Source organism: Carcharodon carcharias, chromosome 6 (genome assembly GCF_017639515.1).
Source record: "Carcharodon carcharias isolate sCarCar2 chromosome 6, sCarCar2.pri, whole genome shotgun sequence".
NCBI classification, from domain to species: Eukaryota; Metazoa; Chordata; class Chondrichthyes; order Lamniformes; family Lamnidae; genus Carcharodon; species Carcharodon carcharias.
This window is the reverse complement of record NC_054472.1, coordinates 7,115,198-7,138,779: the sequence shown is the minus strand read 5'-3', so window position 1 is coordinate 7,138,779 and position 23,582 is coordinate 7,115,198. Positions and strand designations below refer to the sequence as shown.

General features: G+C 43.7%; 1 protein-coding gene across 8 annotated transcripts in view; it reads right to left on the bottom strand.

The window, feature by feature from the left end:
* Positions 1-23,582, bottom strand: part of col14a1a (collagen, type XIV, alpha 1a) — a 220,022-nt gene that overhangs the window by 103,015 nt on the left and 93,425 nt on the right. For all 8 annotated transcript variants that reach the window (XM_041190009.1, XM_041190011.1, XM_041190012.1 and 5 more), the window contains 11 exons: positions 18,645-18,809; positions 17,292-17,453; positions 15,160-15,320; positions 12,713-12,842; positions 9,330-9,475; positions 8,242-8,371; positions 7,104-7,243; positions 6,092-6,218; positions 5,824-5,963; positions 2,474-2,606; positions 1,337-1,396 (listed from right to left, as the gene is read on the bottom strand). In XM_041190009.1, coding sequence (XP_041045943.1) covers positions 1,337-1,396; positions 2,474-2,606; positions 5,824-5,963; positions 6,092-6,218; positions 7,104-7,243; positions 8,242-8,371; positions 9,330-9,475; positions 12,713-12,842; positions 15,160-15,320; positions 17,292-17,453; positions 18,645-18,809 — 1,494 coding nt within the window. The remainder of the gene's footprint in view (positions 1-1,336; positions 1,397-2,473; positions 2,607-5,823; positions 5,964-6,091; positions 6,219-7,103; positions 7,244-8,241; positions 8,372-9,329; positions 9,476-12,712; positions 12,843-15,159; positions 15,321-17,291; positions 17,454-18,644; positions 18,810-23,582) is intronic.

The window sequence follows — 23,582 nt, the reverse complement described above, 5'->3', positions numbered from 1 at the left end:
GGCACAGGCCCAACCTGATCAACCTTTCCTCATAAGACAAACCCAGGGCTCAGCTGAGTGAACCTTCTCGAAACTGATTTTAATGCATGTATATCCTTCCTTAAGTAAGGAGACCAAAACTATACAGCATGTAACTGTTATGCTTCAGTCTTAGGGGAGGCGATGGCATAGTGGTATTTGTCACCAGACTAGTATTCCAGAGACCCAGGGTAATGTTCTGGGGACCTGGGTTCAAATCCTGCCTTGGCAGCTGGTGAAATTTGAATTTAATATAAAAATAAATCTGGAATTAAGTCTGATGATGACCACGAAGCCATTGCTGGTTGTCATAAAAAAAACCCATCTGGTTCACTAATGTCCCGTTAGGGAAGGAAATCTGCTGTCCTTACCTGGTCTGGCCTACATGTGACTCCAGACCCAAAGTCAGTCTGGAGTCTTAAACGCCCTCTGAACAAGGGGCAATAAATGCTGACCTAGCCAGAGATGCCCACATCCCATGATTGAATGTAAAAAAATTATTGATTAACACATCAGTGTTGCTCAGTTTTATTGGATCGTTATCTGAAGGAAAGAAAAATGCAGGGTTACAGGGGGAAGGTGGATGTGTGGGACTAGGTGAGTTGCTCTTGCAGACAGACAGGCCGGACTCAATGGGCTGAATGGCCTCCTTCAGCAATTTTAATGATTCTAGCTACAGACTGCGGGACTGTACATTCTGCAGGCAAGAAAACTCACAAGAGGGCCTGTGCCCATTCCAGTAAGTCGGAATGCCGGGAAGGATTTATTCTGTTTAAGCTGCGGACTCACGGCTAAATAATTCAGATATTGGTCAAGTAAAGACATATTCTGGCTGGTAATGAGTGAGGGGGCCTCTTACAGGAGTGCTCCGCGGTGGTGAGTCTGAGAAAAACATCTCCAAAATATAAGTTAGCCGCTAATAAATCCAATCAGAAATTGAGGAGAAACCTCTTTACCCAGAGAATGGTGAGAATGTGGCCTTAACAGGGAGCAGTTGAGGTAAATGATGTAGATATATTGAAGAGGGAAAGGAATAGAAGTGATATGAAAAGGGTTAGGAGGTGTAGCACATTAATACAGTATATTTCAGCTGGGGCCAAATGGCTTGTTTCTATACTGTAAATTTCTGTGAATAATGTTCATGAAGAAACCATTTAATTACTTGCACCAACCTAATCTCTTACCGAAGAGATGACTAAACAAGAGGACATTTTTATTTAAATACTTGGAATTTTTTATTTAGGTTTAGACGTATGGACAGTTTCATTTTACTGAAATTATTAGCCTGCAAGTTCTCTCATTGTTAGTAATCACCTACCTGCAGTCGTTGGCCTCTGAGTTGTCGTTGTAGCTTCTGTTGTTGTGATTATCCGCTGAACTGTAATTAAAGTTAAAATTAATTCTTAATCATATGAGCCCATCCTGGATATAAAGTGATGAAAATACAGCTGACTTCATAGGCTAGCACCATACCTGTGCTTATAAGGGTTTTGTCTAGTAATGTATTTATGTATACATTAATACATCAATGTACTTAATGTATTTATGCCGGCTTTTTAACGAGATGCAAGATGCATTTATCAATAAACATGGAGAACTTAGGCCTATTCTGCTAATGGGCCTGGAAATGAGCCCTAACCAATTTTCATTCCATTAAGATGTCTTTTTATCTCACTTTCCCAACTTGCTCCACTGAAGTAAGCAAAACAGCTACAATCCTGGGACTCTAGACAATGCACCTCGAAGGTTCAGCCAGGTGCATATACACAGGAAAATCCTCACTCTTCCTCTGTTATCTCCATACTTGACTATTCCAATTCTCTCCTGGCTGACCTCCCACCCTCCATTAACTTGAGGTCATCCAAAACTCTGCTGCACCTGTCCTAATTCATACCAAGTCCCGTTTGCCCATCACCTCCTCTACTTACTGATCTACATCAGTTCCCATTCTGGCAATGCCTTAGTTTTCAAATTCTCATCCTTGTGTTCAGATCCTTCAAAGGCCTCACTCCTTCCTATCTCTGTAACTTGCTCCGGGATCTCTGCATTAACCCCAACCTGCTCTCTTCAGCTTCCCTTTCCGCCATTATTGGCCGTTCCTGCTGCTGCTTAGCCCCTTACCTCTGGAATTCCTCCCTAACCATCTCCATCTCTCCCTTCTCCATTTAGAAGTCCCTTAAAACCCCTTTGACCCACCCCCCCATGTTTTGGTCACTTGTCCTAATGTCTCTCTATGTGGTTCAGTGTCAAATTTTGTTTGATAAGGTTCCTGTGAAGCGCCTTGGGACGTTTTTGCTATGTTAAAGGCACTATGTAAATGCAAGTTGTTGCTGTTGTTGAAGTTATGTGACCATCTTTTTAAAGAGCACAGCGCAAGCAAAGCTACAATTTTACAGATGTAATTTTACAATGTAAGCAAATTGAGCATTCTACTTTAACAGGTGTGTCATCTTACGTGTAGTCTCAAGAACTGCCACGACATCGCTCTCTGTCTCATCGCTGTAAATCGCAGAGAGAGAAACTTCATACTCCGTCCCAGGCAATAAATCATCAAGAACTATCGTGTCTGTGTCCCCACTCAAAACAAACTGCAAAATAAAAACTCCCGATGCAAATCAAGCATTTTCTTCCCACATAAAGAGATTTCAATCAATTATTGTCCAAACGGAAATTTGTTTCTGGTACATTGCTCATTCATTAAAAAAAAATTATAGATTAATGAATAATAACAATAAAAAGAAAAAAAATGACCCTGTCACAGAGGTTTAACTTTAATTAAAATATGTATTAAAAAACTACTCCGATGCATTAAAATAATCAGTCAATGTCAGGAAGTTATAATAATTTTCATAATGTTAATGGAATTAATCATAAAATAGAGTAATAGTGGGGTCTGTGTCTATGGGTGGGTGCGTGTGTGTGTGTGTGTGTGACTTAATTGAATTAAAGACAGCTGGTCTGAAGGATTTGATGTATCAGAAGAGAAGCTAGGTTTGAAATGTTAAGTAGGTAAACATAGGAGAAGTTTTAGAATGTGAGGTGTAAAGGGAACATTAGCATTTTTAAATAAACCAGACGGGCTTGAATTCAAAAGAAGGGGTGAAATGTTTCACCTAGCCAGGAGAAGTTAAGAAACAGTGTGTTTATTTTTCCTAAAGATTACTGGTAAAATGTGTACTGTGCAAAACTTTTACTATTAGAGAAGCAAAGTCCAAAGACATAGGCCAGGGTTTTCCGGTCGTTGGGCAGGCTCGGCGGGGGTGAGTGGGAGCGCCCGTGAAACAGACTGCCACCCGTGATCAGGCCCCGACCGCAATATCACGCTGGCTAGCCAATTAACCTCATCCCACCCATGGATGAGGTTTTGCAAAAAAATCCAAAGCCCACCTATCCGATTTGCCTGCTCGCCAACTGTAAGGTTGGCTGGGGCAGCAGAAAATTTCTTTTAATTATGACTTTAATGGCCTTAATTGGCTGTTTAATTGTCCGCAGGCACCCTGCCAACTCCTGCATGTGCCTGCCAACCAAAATGTCGGGATGTTCGCTCGACGTCAAGGCACGCCATTTTGTGTTCATTGGGTCCGGCACATGTCCACCCAATGAGCAAAATATTCTACCTATAGTGAAACAATGAGAAGTTGCATTCAAAGGGGAAAATATGTATAAAGGAGAGAAGGCTGTGTGTAAGGGAAGGCATTCTAAAATCTAACAAGTGTAAAATGCCTCTAACCTCTAAGCCTCAAACTGCTGTCTGCAAGAACTAAAGTTAAGAAAACTCAGGTTGAATCCGGGTATGTTCAGGGTATCGTGTTACTTTGCCTGGGTAATTTAAAATCTAGTTGTTTTTACTGTTGCCTTAACGGAGGTGTAACTGGGAGTTAGGTTAATCATGGGAGCTAGAAGTTATTATGGTAGTAACTCGTAAACCTATGTATGTGCTTAGAATCATTTTTTTTATTTAATAAGGGTTTACTTCAAGAAACCTATAAGAATTTGTGGCCTTCTTTTTACTGAATTCAAAGTCTGCGTCTCGAAATAAGTACAAATTGCAAATAGTTGTGGCAGCTGCTTCAAGTTTCCCTCTGGGATTTGGGTAGCTTGGCATCTACCATCCACCTGCCATAACAGTCAGTGAGTCCCATCATGAGGGCATATCCTCAGCCATACATTAAACTCCTGTTAAAATTCTTATAGACAAGGGCGCAAGCGAGTTCAGGAACCGATTGGTCCTGCTTCTGAGGGATTGTAGCCTTTTCCCTGAATGCTTCCAACGGTAATACTGGGACAAGGGGTTCATGACAATCTTCATTTCCATCAAAATTCTTCTACAGCAGATTTTGTCATATAAAATGTAATGAAGATATCATGTTACTGTTACCATACTTACCAGACGAACACCTAATGGGGAAGAATATGAGAGGATTCCGAGGATCGCAGCACTTGCACTTAAAGAGGGATTTCCCTCTATTTAAAATTAATGGATGAAATTGTGTGGGTCAGTTTACAGATATGAGGAGGGTCATTTTGTCTGTCTTACAGCTCTCTCCTGACTTTTATTTCTGCTGATCTCAATGGAAATAAAAACAGAGATGCAAAATGACCACTAATTCACCATCACCTGTTTTAAATTATCACACATCAATCAAAATTGCCCCCTATTATTCAATTTACAATATTCACAGTGCCCAGGAGGTCCAGTGCCTCCAGGAACAGGAAGGTCTGCTAATGCATTTATAAAAGGATCCCTGCATTCCTGTAGCATCTATCATAACATCAAGGTGTCCAAAAGTGCTTCATAACCAATGATGTACTTCTCGAAGTGCAGTTACTGCTGTAGAATAGGAAATGCAGGAGCCAATCTGCAGTAATGGCTGTGAGATCTTATACATCCAGCTGACCGGGCAGGCAGAGCTCCACTTAAGATCTCAGCTGAAAGACAGCACCTCTGACAGTGCAGCACTGCCCAAGTACCACACTGCAGCATGAGCTTGGATCTTGCATTCAGGTCTCTGGGGTTGGTACGTGAACCCACAACTTTTCACCTCCGAGGTAGGTGCACTAACCACTGAGCCACAGCTCAGGCATGAAGCAGCAGCACATGCATCCAGGAATAAGGAAAATTACAGTTTAAAGGCCAAGCCTTTATATGATGAAGAGAGGGCAGATTGGAGTCGACGGTGAGTTCAGGGGGAGAACTCTCTTCAAGAAATTTGAAAGGTTAGATTTTGAAGACACTTCTAAAATCATAAATCAGCTGGAAGAAAGTTGTCACAGTGTACTGAAATTTGACTGGACTTCCTTTGTTGCTTGAATATTGTGAATCCTGCCCAATGCTCCCATTACCTAATCAGATATCTACATCTACAGATCTCAGGGAGTATTTTATGATCAATGAAAGGGGGGAATAAGAATGCTTTCAAAGTTCAAATCAAAATAAGAAGCAGGGATTAAATGGATATTGATGTCTCTTTACAAAATGTAACTCAGCATAACAATTCAGATGAATGCACTTCCTGAACAGTTTGTCCATTACATATTTGCTGTGGTATTTTCCACAACACACAAAGAGGGAATTTTCTCTGTTCACTGTGTAAAGCTAAATCGTAAAGATCATTATATAACAAAGGGGATTCATAACTTTGCTGCAACAAACACATGGGGAGAGATTTTGCTGAATTTTTTTTACTCATTCATATACCGCACCTGTGTGAATTCAATGATTCAGGATTATTCCATGGAATGGTCATATCTAATTTGGGATTTAAATCCTGAACTACTACTGCTTCTAGGTGTATTTTGCCTTACCTCTTTTGCTTCTTCACCACTCAGGGGAGTGCAAGCCAGTCTGTATAGGGTAACATCATCAGCAGAATGTTTCCAACTAACTCGGAACTCGTCCTCAGTAATGTCGCTGACTATTAAGTCCAGGGGCTTTGGGACTTTCTCTGAATTGGACAAGGGTTAAAATAAAATGGACAGCATTCTGTAAGGTGCATTCTGCAGTAGCAGGTTTTATATTTTTACATTGAATCATTTGCTGAGAAGACGCAAAGACCAAATTTCGCCTACTTACTGGTGGTAAAGCTGCCTGTGACCGGGTCCGACTGTCCCTCATCGTAAACTGAGAAAACGGCAACTGTGTACTCTGTAAGTGATGTCAGGTTACTTAAGAAAATTGATGTCGACTCTTCAACTTCAGCCTAGGGGGACCATAAATATAAGAAAAATAACCAATAAATCCAATGGAGAATTCAAGGGCCTCGGTGAAGCTCTGATGTAGATCAAGCACTCGGCTGAAGCTGGGTGGTTTATTCCTGGGCTCTAGTCCTGGTCCCCTCATGTGGTGGCTGCTGTAACCACCTTAGGAAGGTCCCGAGGCAAGCCAAGAGAATGATTCCTAGCTTAAAGAACTTAGCTGCTCAGGCTGGCTCAAACATGATTCGTTTTAGAACAGCAAAGATTAGAGGTGACATTATGGAACTCTACAAAGCCTGCAAAGTCTGACCTCTTGTCCAAGAAGCTAAATGAATTGAAGATAGGCTTTTTTCCCACCTGTAAAGAGTTAGGAAAAATCCTTCAAATGTTTCTTTACTAGCAAAGTAAAATTATCGATGTTTAGTTTATCAATGAGCAGGAGCCACATGAACCCTTATACACAACTTGAGGAGAGGGGACAGATTTTTATTCGCTTATTCTTGGGATGTGGGCAGCACAGCCAAGACCAGCATTAATTGCCCATCCCTAGTACAACTGAGGGGTTCAGGAGGGGTGTACAAGAGTAAACCAGACTGATTGAGGAGACTGGAGTCACTTAGAGGCTGAGGTTGGGTAAGGTTGGCAAGTCTCCCTTGACAGAAAGGGACAGTCGTGAACCAGTCCGGTTTTCTTTAAACAACAAATTAGGCAGCTCTTTGGTCACTTTCATGATGCCTTGGTCAGCAGGAACAGAGTCATTAATGCACCAAGTGCAAAACACAGAGTAATTTCCCTCCCCAATCAGTCTTCGAAGACCAGAGATTGATGGTAAATTTGTCTTTTAATTATTCCAGTCAGTGAGCCGTTCAGTAAATGATTGCTACACTTGCCTCGCTTATTGTTGCCCCATCAGTTTTCACATACATGACCCGATACCCACGAATTTTCTTTGAATCTCCCTCCCAGGTGACCCAGGCAGTGCTGTGCCCAACTTCTGAGAACTCCAGATCTCGGGGAGGACTGAGTGGCACTGAGAGAAAGAGAAACAAAAAACAGACATTTATTTTTCAGGTAAATCCATAACCATGGTAAAAATGGTTTTGCAAATCATCTTCTTTATTGTATATTTTCCACAATAAGCATAATCAGTTTATTAAAAGATTATATAGGATCTGCAGTAAACTTTATTTGTTTACTATCTCGTGATATCATTTACCCCCTGTGCTCCCTGACCTACATTGGTTCCCAGTCTGGAAACACCTTGATTTTCAAATCCTCATCCTCATTTTCAAATCCCTCCATGGCCTCACCCTTCCCTATCTCTGTAATCTCCACCAGCCCCCACAATCACCCCCCCCCCCCACCGAGATATCTGCACTCCTCTCATTCTGGCCTCTCGAGCACCCCCCCAGTTTTCATCGCACCATTGGCGACCGTGCCTTCAGCTGCCAGGGCCCTTAAAACCTAACCCTTTGACCAAGCTTCTGGTCACCAGCCCCAATATTTCCTTATGTTACTCAGTGAAGAATTCTGTCTGATAACGCTCCTGTGAAGCACCTTGGGACCATTCACAAAGTTAAAGACACGAGCTGTTGTTATTAAATAAAAGATGAGTTCCTCACCCACACATCTATTTCAAAAGATGAGCTCAACTGCCTAGAATTTGGACCATGTCCCAAATGGGATGTCAGCCCTGTGCTGTGCGAGCTGCTGGTGCCCAATGAGACCCAAGACAAAACCATGAGAAATTGGTCTGTCAGTTTTGTGTGCCGAAAGTGCGTGGAGGATATTAGCGACCCCAGAGGCAGCTCAACTGTCCCCCCCACCACACCCCCACCCCCACCCCAGAAAGGGGCCAAGATCGGCCAGATTAATGACCATGGGTCAAATGGCCTACTTCTGTGCTGTATGATTCTAGGAAAAGCACATTTGAAGATATTGCCCATATTCAGAAGCTTTTCGTCAGCAACTCCAGGTGTTGAGATAACATGAGGAATATAACTTAATGAAAGCATCATTGAGGCCTACGTGTTGTTTCTTGTCCAGTCAATGGGTCGCTCGCCTCATCATCGTACAAGGCGTAGACAGTCACTGTATATTCCGTGTTTGTGGACAATCCCTCCAGTTCTATGTCCGTAACTGAACTGGCCACCTTCATCTATGGTGAAAAAGACAACAAGCTGATTTCTCAATCATATCTATGATCATTCCACTGTCAAAATAAAATACAAATTCGGAAAGTTGAGTGCAACACATAAGGACATTATTCTGAATTTACCCCCTTTATCTTTGAAAGCCTAAGTCTGAGTTAGAGTCACAGAATGACAGAGCACAGGAAGAGGCCACTTGGCCCATCATGTCTGGGCTGGCTCTTTGAAAGACTTATCCAATCAGTGTCACTCTCCTGCTCTTTCCCCAACAGCCCTGCAAAAATGTTCCACCCTTCAAGTAGTTATCTAATTCCCTTCTGAAGGTTACAATTGCACCTGCTTTCACTGCTGCTATTTTGCAGCCGATGGCACCATGGGTAGAAATGCTAAACCACAAAATTTAATTGAACATTCATTTTCCACGTGCTCCAAAAGATTTTGCAGCACCTCTTCGTCAAAATGGTGCCGTGGGATCTTTTACATCCACCTTAGAAGGCAGGTTAAAATCTCATCTGAAAGCCAACACCTCAGGCAGTGCAGCATACCCTCGGCACCACAGTGGGAACGTCAGCCTGGATTTTTGTGATCAAGTCTCTGGAGTGGGACTGTGAACCCACCATCTTCAGCGAGAGTGCTACCCACTGAGCCGTATGGCTGACACACACACGGGCCCGCTAATGAATGTCGGCAATCCAAACTCATCCTTTAACTAAACCCGTTTAAACTGGAAATATTAGCGAAGAGATAGAAAGTGATACCTTCCCAATGGCAACTGAACTGCATTGCATTTTTTGTATTAAATGATCTGAGTGAATTCTTCGTTTACAGAATAATGGCACAATGTCCAATGTCCACTTATAGCCGATGAGCCGTTTACGAAGGTAATTTTCGATGCAGGTTTTTAAGTCAGGGATGGAAGCAGACGACAAGTGGAATTAAATATTAAAGTGCTACTAAAAATGGTACCTCTTTCTCGTCAGCAGTCTCGCCCCCGGTGAGCGCAGCATAGAGTATCATGTAGCCAGTGGCAGATTCAGCAGGTTCCCATTTGACTCTCATGCTGCTGTGCGTCACATCATAGATATCCAGGTCAGCAGCCGCAGGGAGTGCCACTGGAAGGGAAGCAAATGAATGTTCACACTTAGGAATTCCAGTCGACCTCTCAAGCCTGTCCTGCCATTCAAATAGATCATGGCTGTATCTTAACTCCAACCACTCACAGTTCAACTTAAACTTCCATAAGGCTAAGTAAAAGATAGCTATCTCACTGTAGATCATAAAATGCAAGAATATTCAGGGTGACTTTGAGCTGATAAAGTCGGATGTCTCCAGGTCTCATGTCTAATTATTGTTGTATCTACTGACGTCCTCAGTTTACAAACTGTTTCAGTTTCACGGGGTGATTGAAGATTAGGCAATGATGTAAGAGGATCATTTTTGGCAATTGACGAATGTGCAATTTCCAAATGACATTCAGTGCTCGGAAGCGTTAACCTGCGTTATTTCACTTCAGTGATGTGTGTCGGTGGTGAAACACTTGGTTCGGGTAGTTTTTTAATTGCAGTTCACTGCTATTGTGGCTAGCTCACTTTGAGCATTCCTCCTGTCTGTGAATTGAATTGGTGGTGGTGTGTGGCAGTTCACTCAGGGAGTCTGAGTTGTTGTGGCAACACACACTTTTACGTGCATGTTGCAGCCTGGAGCTATGGATGGTGACATTAGACTCTCCAACTTTCTTTACATCACATGGTTGACCAGGAATCTCTCCTGCTCTCATCGCCTGCCATTGGCGTGTGTTGGAAGGATTTGCAGGTTGGTACTCAACCTGTTTGGCCGAGTTATGAATGCTCCTCCCTTGGCCATCAAGCCCTGGAGTGGGACTTGAACCCGGAGACGTGGCTCAGAGACAGAGACACTGCCCACTGCGCCACAAGGCCTCCCACTGTGAACCTGTTTGCACAGTAATGAATCAAGAACAGCTGCCATGAAGAATCTTGAGGTAAGATGGGAAACCTGCCCTGAGGGGTCAGGACACAAAGAGGAGAAGATACTTCAAAAAAAAATGTGGGTCCTGAAAGGACTGTGGTGTACATCATCACCTTTATTAGCTATAGTTTAAAGTTGGATTTGGATGTTCACTTGTACGTTGGGTGGCATTACCATTGATGAATCCCCTACTATCATCCTTGGGGATACCATTGATCAGAAACGTATCTGGATCTGCCAAATAAATACTGTGGCTTTGAGGGCAGGTCAGAGGCTAGGGATTCTGTGGTGAATAACTCACCTCCTGAATCCCCAGAGCCTGCCCACCATCTACAAGGCACAAGTCAGGAGTGTGATGGAATACTCCCCACTTGCCTGGATGAGTACAACTCCCACAGCACTCAAGAAGCTGGACACCATCCAAGACAAAGCAGCACACTTGATTGGCACCATATCCACAAACATTCACTCCCTCCACCACCAATGCACAGTAGCAGCAGTGTGTATCATCTACAAGACACACTCCAGGAATTCACCAATGCTCCTTAGACAGCATCTTCCAAACCCACGACTGCTACTATCTAGAAGGGCTAGACCAGCAGACACATGGGAACACCACCACCTAGAAGTTCCCCTCCAAGTTACTCACCATCCTGACTTGGAAATATATCAGCCGTTCCTTCACTGTCGCTGGGTCAAAATCCTGGAACTCCCTCCCTAACAGCACTGTGGGTGTACCTACACCACATGGACTGCAGCGGTTCAAGAAGGCAGCTCACCACCACCTTCTGAAGGGAAACTAGGGATGGGCAATAAACGCTGGCCCAGCCAGTGACACCCACATCCCATCAATAAATAAAATAACGTAAATTGCTTTAGGTTTAATTTGGAGAGTTCAGAAAGGTTAAGAAAGACTTGCATTTATATAACAACATTCACCATCTCAAAACATCCCAAGCACATTACAGCCTATAGTGTTTTTTGAAGCACAGTAGCTGTTGTAATGTAAGAAACACAGCAACCAATTTGTGCACAGCAACCTCCCATAAACAGCAATCTGACGATGATCAGATAATCTGTTACTTAGCGATGTTAGTTGAGGGATAAACATTGGCCAGCACAGTGGGGATAACTCCCCAGTTCTTCTTCAAAATAGTGCCACAGGATAGTTTGGGAGGTCAGATGGGACCTTGATTTAATGTCCCATCCGAAGGATAGCATCTCCATCAGTGCAGCACTCCCTCGGTACCCCACTGGGAATGTCGGCCAGGATTCTGTGCTCAAGTCTCTGGAGTGGGAGAGTGAACCCACAACATTCTGACTCAGCAAGACAATTTGTTCTTGAATACCTCTTTACATATATAATGCTGCGTCTGCTGTGCACATCCCCCACCGTACACACCCCACCCCCCACCCCCCAACACCCACCCTCAGCATTTACTAATAATTTTAAGGAAAAAATTTTAAAGGCTGGACTTTAAGAAAAAAATACATAATTTGGCATGATAAATATCAAAATCCTGGTGAAGAGTTTAAGATGGCAATTAACTCTTCAGGTTTCACTGATATCCCTAGTTGTAGGGACTCTGCTTCATAACAGACTACGAGTTATCTTAATTATGCTACAGGCTAAAGTGACTAAATGGAATCTATCTCCTGACAGCTAAAATTCTTCTAGCATTTGGCATTATAGATTAATTGTTATAAATCTGTCCTTAGACCAAGCCTTGGACTGCAGTGATGACTAATTTGATAAGTGATATTCTAGATAAATAAACCTCTGGCGTAATCTACAAAGGGCATCGCTACAAAGCATTACTCAAGACTTACAAAGCTCTTCTTTCAGATTCTACTTGCAAAGAGCCCTGCCAAAACCTCAGCCCCCATGCAAGCAAAAAACCCTTCATTCATGCTGGATCTGCTTTTCTCTTAAACAGACGTTTTTAGCGCTGTGTCTGCGTTCCACGCATAATGGAAACTGTTCCTCAAATCACAAATAGCAGAGTTGATGCTTAAATCAGGGTCACCCTCTCCGCACTGGATCTACTTTTGCAAGTTTCGCCCACATGATTCCCTGCCACCTCCCACCGTGCCCCACCCCCACCCCCACCCCCCCTCCCAGTCTGACAGCATTTTCTCATCTCCAATTTTTTTTGTCAGACTAATGAATGGGACTGTCCAAAGAAAATGAAAATAAACACAACTTATATTTTTGACAGCTCTCTTGAGTTTTCTGCCAGGACTTTGCTGCCAGCGGCGTCCAGAACATTAATCTCCAATTCCTGTTGACTCTGGTTCATTCCTGGAGGGCTTGGCCATCCTAGCTTAATGCCAGAATTTGGACTTAGCTACGAGCTACTCACATGTGGTTACGACCCCACGTAAGCCCTCGCTGGCTGCCTTCTCGTAGATGGCAAACACTGCGAGTTGATACTCCGTCAGGGACATCAGATTCTGAATGACAGCTGTCGACTCCGTTCCGTCCACAACCACCTACAGAGAAAAGAACGTGCATGTCTTTATCTTACAGAGTCAGTTGTGACACAGTCTAGCTGGGATCATTTCAAAGCCAGACAATTTATGAACTTTGGCATGAAGGACAATTTCGTGCCTAACGTGTTTCCTTACAGCTTTTTGCAGGAGATTATACCAAAATAATTTTTTGTTTATCCTTTCACAGGATATGAGCGTGATGTTGCTCATCCCTAATTGCCCTTGAGAAGGTGGTGGTGAGCTGCCTTCCTGAACCACTGCAGTCCATGTGGTGTATGTACATGGCTGTTAGGGAAGGAAGTTCCAGGATTTTGACCCAGCGACAGTGAAGGAACGGCCGATATATTTCCAAGTCAGGATGGTGAGTGACTTGGAAGGGAACTTCCAGGTGGTGGTGTTCCCCTCTATCTGCTGCCCTTGTCCCTCTAGGTGGCAGAGGCCATGGGTTTGGAGGTGCTGTCAAAGGAGCCTTGGTGAGTTCCTATAATGCATTTCGTAGAAGGTACTAACTGCTGCTACTGTGCGTCAGTGGGGGAGGGAGTGAATGTTGAAGGGGGTGGATGGGGTGCCAATCAAGCAGGGCTGCTTTGTCCTGGATGGTGTTGAGCTTCTTGAGTGTTGTTGGAGCTACATTTATATAGCCTCCAGACATCCCATTATGCTTTACAGCCGATGAAATACTTTTTGAAGCTTAGTCACTGTTGTAATGTAAACAGCACAACAGTCAATTTTCACACAGCAAGGTCCCACAAACAGCATTGTGATAACGACCCAATAATCTGATTTTTGTGATACTGGTCACCTGAAAAACAAGTACGAAGAATGTGTGCAGCCACTTTGCACTGGGCGAGAGCCACACTGGGTTCAGGCAACCTACCATCATCCAGGCGACACCTGGCACTCACCTCCTGACTCCCCAAAGCCTGTCCACCATCTACAAGGCACAAGTCAGGAGTGTGATGGAATACTCCCCTCTGGCCTGGAAGAGTGCAGCTCCCACAACACTCAAGAAGCTCGATAAACATAACCTCACAACATTATTTATGCTTTTATATGCTAAAATCGACTCTTAAAACAAATTTTTAAAAAGATATACGACCCCTTGACATAAGCTAGAGGAACAGCATCTTATTTTTTGATTCAGCACTTTATAACCTTCTGGGTTCAACGTTGTGTTGAACAATTTCAGGAGGTAATCTCTGCTCCTGATCTCTCGGGTAGTAGGTGTTGATGATTCTGCTGTTGCCATTCACACCTCCTCTGATACCCAGCTTTAGTTTCTTTACTTGTCCCATTACCATCTCCTCTTGCCTTGCACCATCTCTTTGGTGATTTAATCTCTCCTGCCTTCCACCCTCCCACACTCCTTCCCTTTTGTTCTTCTCTCCTTCCCCTTTTTCCCTGTCGCTTAAATCTGCTACACCTCAGACTTTTTCTGATGAAAGGTGGTCGACTTAAGATGTTGGGCTGAATTTTGTCACAGATAGCCACCCCCACCGCCCCCCCCCACCTTCTCCCCACTCTGTGGAACAGAACAGGTGGACCAGAGGCGGGCTTCTGTTGGGAATTATTAACCCTCTCCATGGAGACAGGCAGCCAATTAGAAAAGAGGTAAGGCCCCACTTAGGGCCATTTTGAGAACCCGCTGTCATTTACCCCCACTGATTCTGGAGACCAGCAGCAACTTGGAGGCTGTCTGCCCGCAGCGGGACAAGGGACCATCAGGTGCCTCCTCTCGCCAGCCAATGGATGAGCCATAGGGAAAATAAAGGCTGCAGCCGCGGCCAGAACCATTCCTGTGGAGGGGGTTTTTTCCCCCTCCACACTGGTCACCCGAACCGTGGGCCTTCTTTGGTTTTAACATTGTGGGCATGCCCCTGAAAGCACCTCCGTTTCGAGCTCGCCTTTCTGTCCCAGCCACGCCCACCTCTGCCGCTGGGCCTGCGGGCCTCTCCTTGGGGCCTCCAGCCTCAGAAACCCGCTGTCACCCCAAATCGGACCGTGAACGGGGAGGCGGGCAACCAGGACCCCACCACCGCAGGCAGGGGGGAGTTGACCTGGCGGGTGCCTTGACTACACGAGCAGGCCCAGGACCCTCAGGTAGCCCTGACGTCAGGTCCCAGACACCCACGGGAAAATTCAGCTGGCTGGCTCCGTTTTTAATCTCTCTCTAGGCCTGACCCGCTGTAAATTTCCCACATCTCCCATTCTTTATTTCGGGTTTCCTGCACCCACAGTATTTTGCTTCTGTGTACGCAATGGGTCCTCGGTACAATTCGTAACCGTGTGCTTGCAATTCGAGTGAACACTGAGGTACCTCTTCTGGCTGACCGGCGGTGGTAGAGTAATAAACGACACGATACTTTTCCACTTTCCCGGGAGCGTGTGACCAGCTGGCGCGGAAACTCCGCGCTGTTACATCAGTTGTAACGAGGTTTGTGGGCGCCACGGGGTTTGAGCTCACACTTTCAGTTGCTTCTAGAGATTCGGAGGCAAAATAAAAATCTGGTACTATAATGTCACAGATTGGCAGAAGGACCATTAATGTAGTTGCCAAACTAAAAACATGGGAACAGCGAAGGCCACTCGGTCCCTCAAGATTGTCCTGTGAGTAAATGAGATCATGGCTGATCTATGTCCTCGCTTCATTTGTCCCGTATCCCTTATTACCCCTGGCTGACAAAAAAAAATTCAATCTCAGGTTTAAAATTAACAATTGTCCTAACATCAGTTGCTCTCTGTGGAACAGCGTTCCAAACTTCTACCGCCCTTTGCGTGTGGACATGTTTCCTGGTTTCATTCCTGAAAGGTATGGCTCTAATTTTAGACTAAACCCCGTATCCTAGACTCCCCCGACTTAACGCAAATAGTTTCGCTCTGTGCACCCTATCTCTTCCCCTTAATATCCTGGAAACTTGGAGGAAAAGATGGATTAGATGTCCTTCCTTTCCTTAAGTTAATAAAGCCAGAAAACCTGGGTATGATGGAGGGGAGAGTTCCACTGGGCACGTTTGGGACCAAAGTGACTAACACATTCCTCGTCAATGCAGTGACAATTCTGTCATGAGAGGAAATCTGATATTCGTCTGTTCTGCTGGTAATACACTAATAGTGTTTGTTTGGTGATGGGCATTACACCCTTGCAAATTACATCTTTCTAATCAATATTGGTACTTAAAGCCATGTGAAGTTAGACCTTAATTAAAACTGCCATGTGAATTCCAAGCCTGTTTGAAATATTTCATCCATGTATTTCGCTTCCTGTCTGCAACATTTAACTTCCTGCTGCCCCAGGTTTTGTGTCAGCTTTTTGTAATATTTGTGTCTACGTCCACATTCAACATGTGGCTTGCCAACATTAACTGTCGTTCTGATTACACAACCCTAATCACAGTTCCTAGAAAGCGCTCAAGATGCTTTCCAAACGTCGTGTCCATTGCTATTTTTCCCTAAGCAACTGTCATTCCTAATGTCTAAAAACGTTTAAGCCTTTTTTAAAATAATAATTGCATAATTCACAACATCATAAATGTATCAGCTGAATTATCTTTTGTGTTTAATAATGCCTTCATAAAGGCATTAATCTTCTCTATTTCAAACAATATGTCAGCCCAGAATTGTGACTTAATTTGCATTGTGTAGTCAGACTGAGTACAGTTCACCTAATGTCACAAAACACATTAGTACCATTCAGTCACTGTGGTGTGTTACAGTTCATTCAGGGAGTCTGAAAATGGCTGTGGTAACATATATGTTTACATGCATGCTGTAGCCTGGAGCTATAGTAGAAGCTCCAACTTTCTTTCCATCACACGGCTGACCAGGAATCTCTCCTCTCTTACCATCGGAAGGATTTGCAGGTTGGCCACATTATGGACACAGCTTCCTTGGCCATCAAGTCCTGGGGTGGGACTTGAACCTGGCGCTTCTGGCTCAGAGGAATGGACGCTGTCCACTGACCACAACACATCCCCACCCCACACAGTCGCCTGCACTGATGCAATATTTTTCCTCAGTTTCTAGAAGATTCTGCCCCGCAGCCCTTCAAATAATTTTGAAAAACAAGACACAAATTTTCAACAGCTTCACCGAGATAACATTTATACTGAACATTTATTAGTTTTACAAAAGGCTGAGAGAAAAACAAGTAATATACGAATTTCACTTGTGCATCAGTCCTAGAAAATGTATTAAGCTCAAGGTTAGAAAGGAGAAAAAAAGGCGGGTGTAAAAGTGGGAAGAAGGGATGAGAAAGAAACCGAATGGAAATTACAAAGTTGCCATGGATATAATAGGCACAGTAATGGTTAGTCGTTCGTTAGACATGAAAAGGAGAATCAGGCCAAGCTTTTTTTAATGGGTAGCTGATCTGCTACCCATGCCCAGCCTTTATCGTAAATAATTCTAGAATGAGATTGATGCCAAGTGCGGAGGGGTACACTATCATACCTTTTATTTCTTTGTCCTGTTCTTCCACACGGGAGCACACCGTCTTAGTGAGGCTTTCAATGATTGTGTTCATGATATTAAAGTCAGCCACATTGTAGACATGTGTCTCATCTGGCTCTGAGGCGATTGCCTTGAGCTCATTCACATCTGCATTTTTCACGCCTGTTGTTGAACAGAAACGATAACAACTGTTGAGCAAACAAATTGGCAGCATTTGAAATGTTGATAATGGAAAAAAGCAGTGGAACCTGTAAGTTACAGGTAACCCAGAGAGTGGCATCAACTATCCTTTTGTTTCCCAGGTGTCCATATTTTCAAAATAGTTATTGTACTCACTGTAAAAGTTCCCAGTAGAACGGGGAGTTCTACACCCAGATCGCACAGCAGCAGAGAAATCCCTCCAACCCTGGGACTGAGCCATGCTCATGTTCAATCCCAGAGATGGAGAGGTTTCTCTGACGCTATGCACGTTGGGGAAACAACTCCCCCTTTCCACAACTTTCACAAACTCCGCTGCTGGCTTGTGCTGACGTGCGTGGCCTCTGCTTTCAGAACATAAGAAATAAGAGCTGAGCTAGATCATTTGGCCCTTCGAAACTGCTTTGGCATTCAACAAGATGCCAGCGGATGATTTACCTCAACTCCACATCGGACCTCATAGGATGATCCACTCATTCCAGGAATCAGTCCAGTGAACATTTGTTGCACTCCCTCTTCAACAAGCATTATCCTTTCTTAGGTAAGGAGACCAAAACCGCGCACTGCTCCCCGAGTCAATACACCAATTCCCTGTAATATTGTCGGAAGACCTCTTAACTCTTACATTCCAATTCCTTGCAGAATAGCGAAAGCTAACATACCATTTGCCTTCCAAATTGCTTGCTGCATTTTAACTTTTTGTGACTCATGTATAAGGACACCCAGGTCCCTCAGAATTCAAACATTTCCCAGTCTCTCACCATTCCAAAAATATTCTGCTTTTTAAAAAAAATTTTCCTACCAAAGTGGATAACTTCACATTTCACCAAGTTGCACAAGAGCTCGGTGCATTGCAGTAGTTCGTAACTTGCAAGAGTCCATGGTTTCTAAGTGCCACTTGGATATTTTACCATGTAACTTATTTGGGTCTCTCAGTAACCGTCTGTTTTTTTTTTGGAAGATTCAATTTATGCAAGCTTCACACTATAAAGAGCATTCCCCGTGAGAAATCCTATTACAATCCGTAAAATAAACACGTTGGGAAAAATAATTGGCTGGAGCCTGCCACACCCTGGTGTATGAAAAATAGCAGTCAATGGTAAAAATGGTTGCCAATGCGTCTAGTGGGTAGTTATACCCGCACAAGAGACCTACCAATAGCGAAGAGCTCGATGCCAGCATCACGTAGACTTTTAGCTGGTGGAAGGACGTCATCTTGAGATTTCCCATCAGTGATTAATATTCCAATCTTCGGCACACCAGCTCTGGCCCCAGCTTCAGGCTTAAAGCTATTCTCGAGGATATACGTTAAGGCCAGACCTACAAAACAGCACAAAATTCATGTGTTGGAACGGCACCAATAAACTTCAAGGATACATATCAAACATTGAAAGGAGATTCAGCCTAGTGCAAGTTAGAAAAAGAGCAAGCCAATCATTGAGGCTCATTTCTCGAGGGATAGAATTGAAAAGCAGAGCGGTTCTGTTAAACTTGTGTTGAACCTTAGACAACATTGGGAGCAACGTGAACAGTTCTGGTTTCTATTTCACAAGAGAGCTGGAAAATGCACAATAAAGATTTACAAGGATGATGCCATAACTGAGAGGGTATAACCATCAGGAAAAACAGAACACGTTAGAAAAGAGGAGACTGACAGGTGACCCCTTTAAAATTAAGAATGGGTTTGATACGGTAGACAAGGAGAAAATATTCCCACTTCCAGAGAGTCTAAACCTAAGGGTCATAAAAAAAATGATGGTTGTTAATAAACCTTTACCCAGAGAATTGGAAGTTGTTATCACAGGGAGTGACTGAGGTGAAAAGCATAGATGTATTTAAGGGGAAGCTAGTGAGGTGAGAGTGACTGCCCTTGACATCAAGGCAGCATTTGACCAAGGATAGCATCAAGGAGCCCGAGCAAAACTGGAGTCAATGGGATTCGGGGGAAAACTCTCCACTGATTGGAGTCATACCTAGCACAAAGGAAGACGGTTGTGGTTGTTGGGTATCAATCATCTCAGCTCCAGGACATCACTGCAGGAGTTCCTCCGGGTAGTGTCCTCGGCCCAACCATCTTCAGCTGCTTCATCAATGACCTTCCTTCCATCATGAGGTCTGGGATAGGGATGTTCACTGATGATTGCACAATGTTCAGCATCATTCGCAACTCCTCAGATACTGAAGCTGTCCATGTCCAAATGCAGCAAGACCTGGACAATATCCAGGCTTGGGCTGACAAGTGGCAAGTAACACTCATATCACACAAGTGCCAGGCAATGACCATCACCAACAAGGCAGAATCTAACCATTGCCCCTTGACATTCAATGGCTTTACTATCATTGATTCCCTACTATCAACGTCCTAGGGGTTACCATTGACCAGAAACTGAACTGGACCAGCAATATAAATACTATGGCTACAAGAGCAGGTCAGAGGCTAGGAATCCTGTGGTGAGTAACTCACCTCCTGACTCCCCAAAGACTGTCCACCATCTACAAGGCATAGGCCAGGAGTGACTGTAATTCCAACAACACTTAAGAAGCTTGGCACCATCCAGGACAAAGCAGCCCACTTGATTGGCACCACATCCACATACATTCACTCTCTCCAACACCGATGCACAGTAGCAACAGTGTGTACCATCTACAAGATGCACTGCAGGAATTCACCAAGGCTTGTTGGACGGTGCCTTCCAAACCCATGACCACTATCATCTAGAAAGACAAGAGGAACAGATAGATGGGAACACCACCACCTGGAAGTTCCCCTCCAAGTCACTCACCATCCTGACTTGGAAATATATCACCGTTCCTTCACTGTCGCTGGGTCAAAATCCTGGAACTCCCTCCCTAACAGCGCTGTGGGTGTACCTACACCACATGGACTGCAGTGGCTCAAGAAGACAGCTCACCACTGCCTTTTCCAGGGCAATTAGGGATGGGCAATAAATGCTTGGCCTAGCCAGTGATGCCCACATCCCATGAATGAATAAAAAAAACTACATGAAGGAGAAAGGAATAGTGGGGAAAGTTGATAGGATGAGATGTGGTAGAGTGGCAGGAGGCTCGTATGGACCATAAACATCAACAAGGGCCAGTTGGGCTGAATGGCTTGTTTCTTGCTGGAAACTCTATGTAAGGTGATCTGATCAAGGCCCCACCTTACATTACTCCTTCTGTCAATAAGAAAAACAAAGAATACTGTGGAATGAAAAGATGTCAAACCTTTTGTGGTCTTCACTAAAGGGTTTTCAGAGTGGAAAATGCATTCTGTAGAGCTAATGGTGAAACAACTTAAGGTATTCATATTAGGAAAAGTAGTGGGATTGAAGGACCTGTTATTCTCCACTTGATAATGGGCATAAAATATTGTATGAATATATATAAAAGAGAGGAACTCATTTCATAATTGAACGTATCTTTCACTCACATTAGTGGCCAGAGAAATATCACACATTGGGAGAATGGGGAATGGGAATTGATGTGTAGTTAAAGAAAGAACTTTCATTTATATAGCACCTATCACAAGGTCAGGAGGCCCCAACACTGCAGCCAATTTGCATCTAGCAAGATCCCACAAGCAGGAATAAAATAAATGACCAAGTTAAACTGTTGGCTTTGGGGACAAATGTTGGCCAGAAGATCAGGAGAACGTCCCTGCTCTTTTCTGAAAAGTGCCGTTCGATCTTTTATCTCTACCCAAGGGGGTAGATGTGATTTCAGTTCAACATGTAATAATAGTTCAGTGCGCCCTTCAGGATTGTTCTGAAGTGCCAGGCTAGATTAAGTGCTCAAGTGTCTGGAGAGGGGCTTGTTCCCACAGCCTTAGTCCCGAAGGTAAGAGTGCTTGCTACCACAAAACCAAGGTTAACACTGACCTAATCAGGTATTTTGTTAGGGGTTTTGCAAAGGTCACCAATTTGGATGGGGAGGTCAGACAACTTTGGGCTGCTGACATTACAGTTTCAACTCCCCTGTTCTTCTATCTCTATTCTCCGACAGTTAAAATTTTCCACAGTGGGATTAAGTGAAACACCTCAAACCTGACATAAGGCACAGCTTCGAGCGACTGACAGTGTGAGTATTATGTTCTGAACTTAGTTTTTCCTAACATTTAAGAATAAAAATACCTTCTTTCCATCTGACTGACCACCCCTACCGTGATCAGTATTATTTCATTCAACTGTGTGACAGCTCCATGCTCAAAGAGAGAAAGCAATATCTAGGCTGTCACCCTCATACAGTATTGAAGGGGTGCTGCACTGTTGGAAGTGCTGTCTTTGGATGCAACATTAAACTGAGACCTCATCTACCCTCTCAGGTAGGTACTAAAGATCCCATGGCACTACTTTGAAGAAGTTCATTCTCTCAGGCATCCTGACCAATATTTCTCCCTGAACCAACATCAGAAAAACAGATTACCTTGTCATTTTCACATTTCTGCTTGTGGGAGCTTGCTGTGCACAAAATAGCTGCACATTTCTTACACTTCAACACTTCAAAGGTACTTCATTGGCTTTAAAGTGCTTTGGGTCATACTAAAGTCATGAAAGGCGCTATAGAGATGCAAACCTTCTGTTCTTTTAGTTTAATCTTCAGCAAGGAACTGCAACAATACAATTAGGCAAAGAAATGTCCTTTATGCCAACATCCATAAATTACCTAGGCTGTTTTACAGCTAAATCTGTGAGATTAAACTTTGTGGTTCTAAGCGAAAACAGATTTTATTTACGTTCTTTCTTCAGGGAGTGTTTGAGTATTTCATGAAAAGGAAACAAAATAAAAAAACAAGATTTGTAACCTTAATCCAGAGGCTGCTTATATCAGTGTGTTTGGACATGTTCCATAAGATGTGTTGGCAATTCTCCATATCAGTTTAGGAAATAATTGCCCAACTGAAGAAGCCAAGTTTTGCCACTCCTTTGACATTCCTGATTTTTTATTTTTGTTGCAGTTATTTTTAAAAGGTTAGACCTGTGTTTAACAGGCTTTTGGAAAGGTCAAGGTTCGAAGTGCTAGGCCAGGTCTCCCTGGTGCGCAGATGATACAAATCTATTTTGATGACCTAAGTCGCACTGGCTTGAAGTATATAACTGAACATGCAGGATAGTGAAGACTCTATCTCAGCACTGTCCAATCTACCTGCTTCACACTGACCCTACTCGAAGTGTGTGAATGTGTCCCAAGTCTACAATGCATAATGCCATCCTGGAAGCAAATGGACTGGCTAATGTACTTCTTTAAAGGCTGATCTCTCATCAGTCTCATGACTTCCAGTTCTACCGACTAGTTACTACAGGGAGCCTGTGCATTTTTATGGGCGCTCCATATAACCCTTAAATTGCCTAGAACCTGTTGTTGAATTATCACCTCTGTGATAAGGCTAAACATTCTTCATAAGCAGAAGAGCTAACATGCAAAGGGTCACAGAGTCCTCTATGAATGGGGTTCAGAAGGTACATCACTGCATGTGGTTGTATTTCACCATTCCGCCAGAGGACTGGTTGCAGCAGCACGGCAACAGGAGGAGTCCATTCGACCCTTCGAGCCTGTACTGCCGTTCAATCAGATCCTGCCTGATCAGCATCTCAACTCCATTTACCCGCCTTTGCTCCATATCCCTCGATCCCCTGACCCAACAATGATCTATCAATCTCAGTCTTGAAAGTTACAATTGAGCCCGAGGATCCACAGCCTACTCCCTCTCGTGTGAGGGAGTGCTTCCTGACATCAACCCTGAATGGCCCCACTCTCATTTTCTTTTCAGTTTCTACTGTAACAAATCCTTTAATCATCTTAAGGATCTTGACTAAATCATACCACAAGCTTCTAAACGTGAAAGAATACAAGCCAAATGTATGCAACTTCCCTCATAATTAACCCTTTGTATCATTCTGGTTAATCTGCACTGCACCTCCTCCAAAACCAATATATCCTTTCTCAGGTTCAGTGTTCAAAGCTATAAATGCAGTTACTTCTGACTCATATTCAACTCAAAACTTCGGGTGGAATCGACCCCACTGGCGTTGGGCACACTCGGTGCTGGGAGCGGACAATATGGTGATAAAGCCAAAAATAGGTTTCACGACATCG